The sequence below is a fragment of the Diplotaxodon limnothrissa genome, linkage group LG15, assembly GCF_057381915.1.
Source record: "Diplotaxodon limnothrissa isolate DT_005_m linkage group LG15, D_limnothrissa_male_GT1.1, whole genome shotgun sequence".
Taxonomy (NCBI): Eukaryota; Metazoa; Chordata; class Actinopteri; order Cichliformes; family Cichlidae; genus Diplotaxodon; species Diplotaxodon limnothrissa.
In genome coordinates, this window is record NC_140610.1 from 9,698,584 (window position 1) to 9,712,306 (window position 13,723).

The window sequence follows — 13,723 nt, forward strand, 5'->3', positions numbered from 1 at the left end:
TTATTGTTTTTTAGCATTTTAGGATGGGAGTTGCACATAGTAAATCAGTGGCACCAAACTTGGTAGGAGGTTTGAGACCATTCTTGATTATGGTCTGTAGCTGAGGCAGGTAGGCTGTTTTTAAGTTGGCATTGTGTGCACACCCTGTGTGTGCATATGTCAGTGTGGATGGATGCTAATGAGATCCTTGTGAGGTGAGTGTTTTGTGCTGTGACCTTTAGTGTTGTGGGGAATATGGCTATTTTGTTGGATCACTTGTGAGTGTTGTTGGCCAGGTGATGGCAATAACACTGTGGGGTGCTGAGCCACCCTTGATGTGATCATTGTGGCCATAGCTCTCCATTTTGTGGTTGGTCACTAGTACGCTTGATTTACTGAACTTTTTGGATTAAAGTAACTTGTTGTGGTATAGGGCCACTTGTATGTGACTGTTTGTGTGGTGGAGACAACAGATCACTTGGTTGTGATTATTTGTTGCTACTTTTGGTTTTGTGTTGTAGCAGATCAGGTAATCATTTTGGGTTTGTGACTGTTGTGCTCCTTTGTGTTGGTCACATGTTACTTTTTGTCTGTTCGGTGTGGCAACTTCAAATCCTCATGCCCATCCATGCTTAGAGATGCCAACTATAATGTGAACACTGCTTCTGTTAGCTTTAACTTTTATTCCAGGTTTGTGGGTCAAGGAACTGAAGGCTTCAGAGGGGCTTTTAATAAATTTAAGGGTCCTAGAGGAACCCTTTTAAGGGAGGTGTTACGTCCCTCTGCAGCTTTTAATCGTCTCAGTGTTTTCAGCTGGTGCTAATTGGCCACACCTAGTCAGGTGTGGATAAAAGCATACCTGAGGCAAGCTTTCCGGCAGTGCACTAGTCTTTGCCTTGGTGGCACCAGCCATTTTAGCCAACCTGGTTTTCCATTTTAGGATGAAACCTCTTCTCACCCTCACTCTGTTATTCATCTCCTTTTTTTTATGTTGCGGCTTTTGAGCCAGGTCGTAACACTAAGTATTTTAGGCTTTAGTTTACTTCAGCCCTATTCCATATAAATCAGGTATCATACAAAAATAAAAATAGCTTCAAATACAGACATCACAATAAAAGAATATGACTTTAAGGACTTAACAACATTACTTCAGTTATAGTACACAAACATCTCTTACACATTAGCACTAAGGGAACACTGAATGCCCTGGTGGGTTTTGTCCATAAAACTACTCATCTAAGATTACCACAAAGTAAAAGATCTCACAGCAAAATTCTGCAACATTTTAGGCACTATTGCTCCTATCAACTCAGTGAGCTGGGATTTTTTTTTTAATTCTAAATGAACTACTGTTACAGCAACATGAATTGCTGTCATTTTTTTACATCACAAAAACCTGGCATTTGAACATGTGTGTAGATTTTTTTTTCTATAGCCACTGTACATGCGTTTTATCCTCAGATTAAAATTATTATTCTGTGCTTGATGTGCCTCACCTTTGGCCCTGGCTCTTCCCCTCTGACTGCACTAGGACATATTGCTATCTGATAAAATAACACATTGATTCGTGCCATATAAAAAGTGAGACATGTCAATTCAGATTCTTTGTCAAATATACACAAATGAATCAATTTACGTCAGCAGCCTAACAATTGTCATGATAATAAATACTAGTTAATCTATAGCACCAAATCATCAGTCAGTGCCTCTTCACCTCTGTCCGAGCTACAACATGGCAGAGCTGCCTCTGTCACCTGATGAATAACAGTGAGACATTCCAAATACTACTACTCTGAGACTGAGATAACTAATAGTGCTGTTGTGCAGTTAGTTTCCAAAACACGTTATTCATGGTTACATACAATTTTAGACTGATGTGGGCCAAAGCCTAGCATAGCCTGTAACGTTATTATGACAGACACATTTTAGGAGTTAACTTGGCTTTAAGTGACTTACAGGTTTCTTTGAAAAATACTTTCTTATATCCAGGTTCATCCCCTTCTCCTCCTTGCAGGTCCTTGCAGCGCAGGCTTGCCGCTGATAAAACTAAACAGAGCTCCCTGAAAGGCACAGCCAATCACATTGGCCATATTTGTCACATGAGGTAGGACTCCAGTAGAGAACCTAATTTCATGATTTAAAATGCATCTTAATCTATTACAGTTGATATAAACCAACACTGACCATGCGCACCACAGCCACTCTGCACCAGTCCAGCGCACTGCTTTACAAGAAATTCACCACAGTATGACAAGCTAACCTCTTTATTAACTACACAGGATTTTCATGACATTTGAATAACACAAAAATAGAATAGCTTGTGATTAAAATTACAACATTAAGCTTTAAATCTGCAGTTTATCAAGCATCACTGAGCAGTCCTTACCTTTAAACCTAACCTGTCATCTTCCTCTCCTGTCCTGTCTTTTCTCACATCATTCTCCAACTCAGAGATTTTTCCTTTTTGTGCTTGTTGTGGTTTGCAGGACTAAGAATTCATCTTAATTACAGAGTCATAACGCCAAACATAACAATAAAATCCATAGACTCTAACCATACCACTGAGATTTTCACATTCAATCGCCCTGGTATTTCTTGCTGTTGTCCAAGTGGTTGGCCAATTTTGCTATAGCTCAACCTAGTTTGTTTTGGAAACACCATATGGATTTTTCTAAAAGATTAACATGCTGGCACAATCCTAACAGATGGTAATCACCATTGTAGCTGCTGTTTTGCGATACAACTCAGTGGCACTTTCAAATTGACATCTGGCTCCATCATTTAGTTCTATACACAAGTGGCAGAGAAGGAAAAAAACAAGTCAGCGGTCACTTTTAAGGTCTATGTTGACCATGTCGAAGGCAAAGTGTCCACTTAATCAAACACTTTCCCCTCCAAAAGCCTCTCTCCCCTCATCTTCTTAAGGTGCATTTAAGGAATTAGAATATCCTTCATGATGGCGGAGGGGGAACAGTTTCTTGATCGCACGATGCGAAGCAGTGCAAGTTAGCATAATGAAAAGTGCCCAGTATATTTCTTTGCCTCACTTTTCTCCAATGTTCCTGTTTTCCCTGCTTGTGCTCTGTTAAGAAGGTATAGCGGGTCATCTACCAATTGGATGGTTAGTGATTCAGTCCCCGGCTCCTTTAGTCTACATGCCAAAGTACCCTTGTGCAAGATACTGACCCTCCAAATAGCCCAAAATGCATTCATTATTCAGTGTGAGTGTGTGAAGTTTAAAAAGGCAACAGCACAGAAAAAGGCACATGTGGGAACGAGGCGTGTACCGTAGTAAGAAGGCACTCAAATAGAGTCGATAAGCACTCAACCAATTTGAAGTTTTCAGTCCTTGCATTTTGGACTAATAATTTCACATGATTCATTAATTTACTTTTTGGTTCCAGCTTTTGTTAGTAAAGCTCCCCTTTCACTGTGCTTGGATTAAATTAAGACGGTACTGATGATTGATGTGCATAGTGTTTGTACTCAGGACTATACAGCCACTAAATGGCCTAAAGAGCATGAACATGGGCACCTTACACTATAATGAAATCGTTATCTCTGTATCAAGTCTATTTTTTCTGCCCGGTAACAAATTAATAAAGGCGAGAAATTTTCTATTACCGTTAAAACTTTTCAAATTACTGCTTTCATTTTCAGACTGACAGTGTCCCTCTCTAGATGATATCAAAATGAGCTGCTCAGATACAATTAGTCATAATTAGATTATCTGCAGAAAAGATTATGCTCATTTGCTAGAGAGCCAGAGCGTGATGAGATCACTTTCGAATTAACTTTTGAGTAATTGGGTCCATATTACCATAAATGCACATAAATGCATATAAGCTTCAATATGTTGCTGTTTATTTGTTAAATGTGACGCAGAATAGCGGCAATAGAGGATGCTGTGAAACTGAGTGTGACTGTAAGAGAGAGACAGCTACGAATAATGGTTGTTCAGTGTGTCGGCAGAGGTGAAGTGCCCTGTCAGTGCCCGTGACGAGTCCTTATTCTGTGCACAACAACTGGGATGAAGCACGGCGACCGCGCTTAACACACCGCAACAGCCGCTGTCAGGCTGCCGCCAGTCAGCCTGCTGGGTCAGTGGAGTCTGTGAAATCCAAACTCAGCCAGGTTTCCCAGACAGTCGATAATTAATAATTAGATCCCAAAACAAATGATTTCTTCAGTCAGCATCCATTATTGTGGAGGGTTTGTGAGTGTTTGGACGTCAGCAGAGTGTGTCTGATCATGCATGGAGCATAATTACCATCGAGGGAAAACAACCGCTTGTTTTCATTCTGTCCACCTTCTAACCTTCAAAACCCAGAAGACAAGCACCTACAAGTATTAGCATATTTATATTATGAATCTTAATTTTCCATTAATAAAGAGGTTTAAGTGAGTCTATTTTTTTCATATGGTGGCACAGCAGTTTTTGCCCAATTTACAAATTCACATTATATTATTAGTACGTAATTAATAATTCAGTCATGAACATATCACTTTTTCCATGTTGCTGAGAAGCCTAAACTTTTTTAAAAATTTTAAATTACATTTTTTTTAAATTCATATATATATATATATATATATATATATATATATATATATATGTGTGTGTGTGTGTGTGTGTGTGTGTGTGTGTGTGTGTTATGGAATGCCCTTTAGGAAAATATTATATATATATTCCAACCAAGTCTGAATATATAGAATGATCTTCTGAATATATAGAATGAAACTTGAATATATAGAATGATCTTCTGATCTTCTATAGAATGAAGCTTGACGTCACGGAGGCGCTTGCGCCATCTAGTGTTTTCCTTGTTTGTACCTGCGAGGAATGGCACTATGAGCAGGTCCGCACGGAATTTTGTGGCTCAAATTCTAAGGAATGAGGAGCTAATTAACACCCTGGCAAATGCATGTTCTGGCCAACCTAATATTTGTACTAGTGTACCGCATCGTACTACTGATGAAGAAATTTATTCACTTTTTCATCGTGGAAGACCAAATGCAGTGAACCTCTCCGGTCAGATAACCCCTGGTTATCCAGCTAACGTTATGGAGAATGTGCCTTCCACATCACAGGAGTGCCCCACAACAGGTCCCATCTACAATCTTAGACCTTTTACTCGAAAGGGCCCAAGGCAGAAGAGGTAAGACCAGAACTAAATGCACTGAAATTACTAGTGGAAGGTTAGTAATAGCCCGTAGGTTTCAATTGCTCGACGAAGCTAAGTAAACAAAAATATCACAAAAAAACAAACCAAAAAAACTGTGCGACAGACTGACAGCGTGTGGACGTGGAGACTAAACTGTGCACAACAGTTAATTTGTTTAATTGTGGAAACATGCGATTTCTATAATATTTCACGTCCCGTAAGCTTAATCTGCAAACATTGTGTAAAAGCAAAGCACATCAGTTGTTACAATACATAGTTGTTGGCAGTATATAATTTAATGAAACCTTTTTTAAAGCAACAAAAAGTACTCCGTGAATTGAAGACATTTGTTTATGTGATTGTTAAGTTTCTCCACCCACCCATCCCACTATCTTCCATCATCTATCCATCCATTCATCCATCCATTCTCTTCCACTTATCCAATTCAGGATTCCAAGAGCCTATCCTAGCTACCATGGGGCTAGAGGGTGTTTATTAATGCAGATTAGACATGTGTACAGCATGGTGTATTTTTTTAATTAAATGTACTTCATTGATCAGAGAAGTGTGAGTATATTACATGCAGAAATGTTTAATTTGCCTTTATCCTCCATTAGGTTTCCAGCACAGCTAAGCAGGTCACATTCTGTGGCTCAGTCTTTCACCAAAGAAGTGATTCTCTTGCCAGACCATCTAACTACACATGTGCCAAGGCGTAACAAAAAAGCTTGGCTTTTTGAAAATGGACATATAAAATCTGCACTGGAGTTTAGCTGTGACTGGGACTCAGACAAAGTAATGCAGGCAATAAGGACTGCCTTCCAGCCAGTTCTTGAAGGATGCAGGTAAGCATTAGATCCTTTTTTATAAAAAAAAATAAATTTTTTGTTACTTAGATTATTATACTATTAAAGGTCAACTTTGGGTATTTCCAAAAAGGATCTGGGAGCACCGATCGGATGACTGGATTGATATCTTTTAGAGTTAACAAAAATTAAGCCTTTTAATGTATTGTATTGTATTGTAGTCTGTTAGCCTTAACAAAAATTTCATATACACTATGTTTTCTTCCTCCCCTAGGCTACAGATTTTGCTGGCATGCCACACCAAACTAGTTGAGCCATCACTCACTTCCAAACAGACTTTGAATGGAGACCTTGTGAAAAAACTGTTTCATCAGAAGTCAATTTATGTCAGACCTGACAAGGTCATCTTATGTGAGGACAATGAATCAGTAAGTAATCCTGATCATTTCAGCAAATGTATGTATGTTCATAAAATGAGAGTGAAAAAGGCAAAGATGGATTTTAAACTCCCTTAAACATTGTCACTTGTATTATGTTTTAATACATAATACATAAACATATTACTAATATTTATTATGACATTTTGTTGTCAGTAAAATGAAATGTATTCTCTGTTTTAATTTACAGACATATTCTGATGGAGAGAGTAGCCATACAAGCAGGCAGGATTTCACAGAAACGTTGAATTCTGACAAATGCGGTAAATATTCCTATCTAAAAGTCGCTCCAAATAAACTGTAAATTAAGTTGGTTCAGTGTCTGTTACTTAGTCATCTTAGCCATTGTGTCTTTAGTTAAGTGTCAAGTCTTTGTTAAAATCATATTTAAATTTAGTTTAATATTTTGAGCAGGAAGAAATGTACCCCTAAATACATGAAAAGCAAAAGCTATATATGTGATGAGATGTTATTCAAAAGTTAAACTCCTGTTCTTTGTGTTCTCACAGTTGAAATTTCTAAAGAAGTTCCCTCAGCCATTCCCATTGTTAACGCACAGTCCATGTCTGTTGATGATGAGGTCATCTGGTGCGTTGCAACCCAAGATGTTTGTACTGTTGAATCTTCCATCTCTGCTGACACCCTTACAATGTCCACCAATCCTGCTGTCGTTGCTACTGATGAGGATGAGCCTTACTCCAGTGGAACATCTGCCTTTGTCAGTTACAACACACCTGGCTTATCAGCGGGTTCTTCTGCCAGTGTTACTGGTGACACACGTGTCTTCTCTAGTAACACCTCCAGTGTGTCCAATGGACCTACCCAGCCAAGTTTATCCAGCACATCCTACAGGTATGTGTTTTGTACATGTTTGTATCTTTTAATCTTTTGAGCTATATTGTGCAAAAGTCATGAGCCACCCCTGCTTTCTTTGTATTTTGCTGGAAAAATAGGAAAGAAGCACAGTGATTTACTGAAGTCTACAAAATTCTGTCCAGAAACAGACATGGAAGCGCATTATATTAGAGTATTATATTAGAGTATATATATCTAATATATATATATATATATATATATATATATATATATATATATATATATATATATATATATATATATATATATATATATATATATATATATATATTAGACATGGGTTGCATCCTTCTCCCATATGCTCTTCCGGTATTGCTCCGTCTCCAGCCTTGGTGGTGCTGTTCTCTTATTGTTCCCTTGCCACTGAGAGTACACCTTTGCTGGTTCTGTGGAGAACAGCTGGTTTATTCTCCTGCCTTCGATCTCTCTGGTGTACCTCCTCAAGCGGCTGGCCAAGGCTGTGAGTCTTTGCTTGGCAGTTTCCAAGGCCTCAGGTATGGACAGCTTGCTGTATTTCTTAGGCACCTTATTTGTCGCACCTTTCTGCAACTCTGTTAGTTGGCTAACCTCCCTCCGTGCTACTTTGATCTTGCCCTCTAGCCTCCTTCTCCATGGAGGGTACTGCCCCTTGTCGCTGTTCAACTTGTAGCCAAGCATCTCACTGATCACTGCTGCCGTATTGTAGATCAGCTTGTTAGTGTCGGTAATCGTGGTTGTAGGTATTGCCCGTAGTGCTGCATTAATTAAGTGCAGTTAATTAACTGCATTAATTAAGTGCAGTTAATATATACATATATATATATATACATATATATATATATATATATATACATATATATATATATATATATATATATATATATATATATACATATATATATATATATATATATATATATACATATATATATATATATATATATATATATATATATATATATATACATATATATATATATACATATATATATATATATATATATATATATATATATATATATATATATATATATATATATATATATATATATATATATATATATATATATATATATATATATAACCAGCTGTTCTCCACAGAACCAGCAAAGGTGTACTCTCAGTGGCAAGGGAACAATAAGAGAACAGCACCACCAAGGCTGGAGACGGAGCAATACTGGAAGAGCATATGGGAGAAGGACGCAACCCATAACGGCAATGCTCAGTGGCTAGAGGATCTGAGGGCTGACCACAGCGACCTCCCTGAACAGGGTCCAGTAACCATCACAGTGGCAGATATCCAAGAAAGGGTCTCCAGTATGAAGAGTTGGACAGCACCAGGGCCCGACATGGTTCACGCCTACTGGCTGAAGAAGCTAACTGCACTCCACGAGCGTCTGGCAGCACAAATGAACCAGCTGCTAGTTAACGAGAGACACCCGGAATGGCTAACTGAAGGCCGGACGGTCCTGATCCCCAAGGACCCCAAGAAGGGACCGGTCCCCTCCAACTACCGACCAATAACCTGCCTCAGTACTACATGGAAGCTCCTGTCAGGCATCATATCGGCTAAGATGAACAGGCACATGGGTCAATACATGAGCGGGACACAGAAAGGAATTGGCAAGAATACCAGAGGCGCAAAACACCAGCTACTGGTAGACAGAACAATCAGCCGAGACTGCAAGACCAGACTGACCAACCTGTGCACTGCCTGGATTGATTACAAGAAGGCCTATGACTCAATGCCCCACAGCTGGATACTGGAATGCCTAGAATTGTACAAGATCAATGGGACCCTAAGAGCCTTCATCAGGAACTCAATGGGGATGTGGCGTACAACACTAGAGGCCAACTCCAAGCCCATAGCACAAGTCACCATCAAGTGCGGGATCTACCAAGGAGATGCTCTGTCCCCACTGCTGTTCTGCATAGGCCTGAACCCCCTCAGTGAGATCATTAACAAGACTGGCTAGGGATACCGACTACGGAACGGAGCAGTTGTCAGCCACCTCCTGTACATGGATGACATCAAGCTGTATGCCAAGAGTGAACGAGACATCGATTCACTGATCCACACTACCAGGCTATACAGCAATGACATTGGAATGTCGTTCGGACTGGAGAAGTGTAGTCGGATGGTAACAAAGAGATGGAAGGTAGTCAGAACTGAGGGGATTGAACTACCAGAAGGCAACATTGCAGACATAGAGGACAGTTACAAGTACTTGGGGATCCCGCAGGCGAATGGGAACCATGAAGAGGCCGCTAGAAAAGCTGCAACCACCAAGTACCTGCAGAGGGTCAGGCAAGTCCTGAGGAGTCAGCTGAATGGTAAGAACAAGATCCGGGCCATCAACACGTACGCCCTGCCCGTGATCAGGTACCCTGCTGGGGTAATAGGCTGGCCAAAGGAGGAGATAGAAGCCACTGACATAAAGACAAGAAAGCTCCTTACCATGCATGGAGGGTTTCACCCCAAGTCCAGCACCCTGAGGCTGTACGCTAAGCGGAAGGAAGGGGGCCGGGGACTGGTGAGTGTCAGCACCACAGTCCAGGATGAGACAACGAACATCCAAGAATACATTGGGAAGATGGCCCCAACTGACCGAGTGCTCAGTGAATACCTCAGGCAGCAGAAACCCAAGAAAGAGGAGGGAGACGAGGAACCATCATGGAAGGACAGAGCCCTGCACGGTATGTACCACCGGCAGATAGAGGAGGTGGCTGATATCCAGAAATCCTACCAGTGGCTGGACAAAGCTGGACTGAAAGACAGCACAGAGGCACTAATCATGGCAGCACAAGAACAAGCTCTGAGCACAAGATCCATAGAGGCTGGGGTCTATCACACCAGGCAAGACCCCAGGTGCAGGCTGTGTAAAGATGCCCCAGAGACAATCCAGCACATAACAGCAGGGTGCAAGATGCTAGCAGGCAAGGCATACATGGAACGCCATAACCAAGTGGCCGGCATAGTGTACAGGAACATCTGTGCGGAGTATAACCTGGAAGTCCCGAGGTCAAAATGGGAGATGCCCCCAAGGGTGGTGGAGAATGACCGAGCTAAGATCCTGTGGGACTTCCAGATACAGACGGACAAAATGGTGGTGGCTAACCAACCGGACATAGTGGTGGTAGACAAACAGAAGAAGACGGCCGTAGTGATCGATGTAGCGGTTCCGAATGACAGCAATATCAGGAAGAAGGAACACGAGAAGCTGGAGAAATACCAAGGGCTCAGAGAAGAGCTCGAGAGGATGTGGAGGGTGAAGGTAACGGTGGTCCCCGTGGTAATCGGAGCACTAGGTGCGGTGACTCCCAAGCTAGGCGAGTGGCTCCAGCAGATCCCGGGAACAACATCGGAGATCTCTGTCCAGAAGAGCGCAGTCCTGGGAACAGCTAAGATACTGCGCAGGACCCTCAAGCTCCCAGGCCTCTGGTAGAGGACCCGAGCTTGAAGGATAAACCGCCCGCAGGGGCGTGCTGGGTGTTTTTTATATATGTGTTGGGAAGGTTACTTTTAAAATGTATTCCATTACAGAATACAGAATACATGCCCCAAAATGTATTCTGTAACGTATTCCGTTACGTTACTCAATGACAGTAACGTATTCTGAATACTTTGGATTACTTAATATATTATCATGCTTTTTACAACAGCGTGAATGTACTATTGCTGTGTGATTTATTACTATTACTGAAGGTCCGCGACTCCGAACTGTAGTAAAGGGACCTCTGACTAATACGGCGGGGTCCCTGTCGGCTCGTATCCGAAAACTAGCTTTACTTTGTTGTGTGGGTCAACTTTGCCTGTGAGAGACAGAGAGAGGCGTTGAAAGGCTGCTCCAACGGAACTTATTGTTTTCGGAGGAAAACACGAACACGGTGTACAGTCGAGTCTTAATAGCTTACTTACAACTGGGCTCGTCAGGCACTCTTCTTGGCTGCAGTGGTTATTATTATATTTACATGCTTCCAGCTCCCGTTTTTCCTCGATAACAACTCGTACCTTTCCACTCCCCTTTTTCTCCCTCCTCGCGCTCACAGACCCATAACGTGTATGGCAGTCCATTCTCCCTGCAGCACGAACTACACTGGCCATGATGCTACATTCTTTAGAGCTATGCTTGTAGCATTCTGCCTGTTAGCTTAGCACAACAACAACGAAAAGGCGCTCTCTCACCCAGGAAACACACAATCGCAGAGAGAGAGAGAGAGCGTCGCCCTGTAACCATGGCAACCGTAACGCTGCCGCCTGGAACAACAGAACGTAGCTGTCAAACAAAACCCAAACAGTCCTGACCCGCGACAAAATGAAACAGGAAAGTACCGCAGTGTAATCCATTTATTTCAACAAAGTAACTGTATTCTGAATACCACCTTTTTAAACGGTAACTGTAACGGAATACAGTTACTCATATTTTGTATTTTAAATACGTAACGGCGGTACATGTATTCCGTTACTCCCCAACACTGTATGTATATATATATATATATATATATATATATATATATATATATATATATATATATATATATATATATATATATATATATATATATATGTTTACCCCACAAATGTTCAGTTTTTTAACTTACTGATTTGCCATGTTTGTTTGTTTTTTGCTTTGGTTGTTTTAAGTAGTTCATTTAAAGTTATTGTTGCAGTGTCAGTCCTATTTTTGATTTAATGATTTGTTAAATAAACTATTGAAATTAACCTGTTAGTTTAATATTCCTACATTTCCTGGGGTACAGTTCCCCAGGTGACACTGTATGTGTCTTTTTTCCAACTTTTTAGAGTACTGCCACAACCACATGTAAACATGTGGTGTGAGAGGGTTAAAACTCAGTCATTTTTATAACTAAATAGATTAATATATTGCACTGCAGTACTATAACGCTGTTTATATTACAGAACAACTATAATGTACAGCTTAGATCACTGCTGATATTGTTTTGAGGCATTTGAATGTCTAAATAAAAAATTTGACATTTTGTGCCTATCGCAGTTCTTTTGATAGTATCAGTGATTAAATAAAAACTATTCAGATTAGAAAATGCATCAGTGTGACAGCACTGTTGCCACAAGAAGAATGCAGCTCTAGTGACCTTATTCCCTAAACATAGCTGCGAAATTAATATAAGAGTGATGTCGTACTTCAGGTAATCATTTTGTCACACTCTGATAACCACAGAGGAAGGGTGGCTCAGCTGTGCAATGAAAGTGCTGAATTTGGTTAATCTATTCTTCACTGTTTTTGTATCAAGCAGAGTTTGAAGCAGTCACCTCTCATAAACACCTTGCCTATCAAGGGGGTGGAGAAGGTAAGTCGTGCTTCACTGTCCAGACTTTCCTCTGCCCTCAAATGAGGATATTGCAGTTAATAAACATGCTGTTTCCCTAACAACGTTTCTGTAATAGGGGGTGCATTGCTGTAGTACAGAGCCTGAGCGCATTAAAGGCACAGGAATCAGGATCAAACTAACTTTGTTGTTCATTATCTTTGCTAACCAGATGCCCCCTACAGCAAGCAGCTTTGATGTCAGCTAATTATAATCATATAATCAATCATGTGATTCACGTTTTCAGAATACCATTTATTTCTCAAATTTTCCTACATAAATTTACACACATGAAGTCAAGAGAAAAAATGTTAAAGTAACAAAAGTCATAATTTCTAATTAATGCACACATTTTGCAAATTGCTCATTTATTTTATTTGGCTTCTGTCTTTGTAAAGTACTGCTATGGAAGTGTTGTGAGCAGCCTGATCACATTCATTTCCTTAACATTGCAGTACTTGTGATTATTTATAGCTCAGTGGGCTTTGGTTTTTGACAAAAGTAAAGGCTATACCATCCTCTGGGTGGCAATCTACTTCAGTTTGGGTAATTTAATTCAGATTGTGTTATTAACCTCTTAAGCCCCAAGAGGTTAATAACACAATCTGTTACATTTTGAGCTTCCTGCTCGAAAATGTAATGCCCAAATTTAATTTAATAATTCTCTGCAATTACAAACTCTGTCCTTACAATCTTGGTATCGAAATAAAGCTAACACTTGTGAGATTTCATCAGACGTGTAAGTATTGAAGCAGATATTACTGTGTCAAAGTTACTGAGACTGGAACACAGAAAAAGTAAGTAGATTTTATCCTCGCCTAATTTTTTATTTTTAGCATATAACCCTTTTAAAAATGTGCCTCAGTTCACATTTGATTCCAGAAATTCAGTAACCAATATATAAACATCATCTGTGCAAAGAGTTATGTTTCTAAAGTGAAACAGTGAAAAATTACAGGCCTGTCAATACATGAATATCCAGACGTTGTACAAAAATGTCCAATTTTGGCACACAATTGGACATCATACCAGTTGAATTTTTTTAGGTATTAAAGAGAATCAGAATCAGAATACTTTATTGATCCCTAGGGGAAATTATTTTTCGTTACAGTGCTCCATTATAAACAAACATTAA

The 13,723-nt window shown here is 40.0% G+C and overlaps 1 protein-coding gene across 1 annotated transcript in view; it reads left to right on the forward strand.

Annotated features, from left to right (window-relative positions):
• The first annotated feature begins 4,827 nt into the window (after window positions 1-4,827).
• LOC146617037 (uncharacterized) overlaps window positions 4,828-13,723 on the forward strand; it is a 38,726-nt gene continuing 29,830 nt past the window's right edge. Inside the window, exons 1-5 of the mRNA XM_085372920.1 lie at window positions 4,828-5,135; window positions 5,759-5,986; window positions 6,222-6,375; window positions 6,575-6,647; window positions 6,894-7,236. Of these exons, the coding sequence (XP_085229046.1) occupies window positions 4,828-5,135; window positions 5,759-5,986; window positions 6,222-6,375; window positions 6,575-6,647; window positions 6,894-7,236 (1,106 nt within the window). The remainder of the gene's footprint in view (window positions 5,136-5,758; window positions 5,987-6,221; window positions 6,376-6,574; window positions 6,648-6,893; window positions 7,237-13,723) is intronic.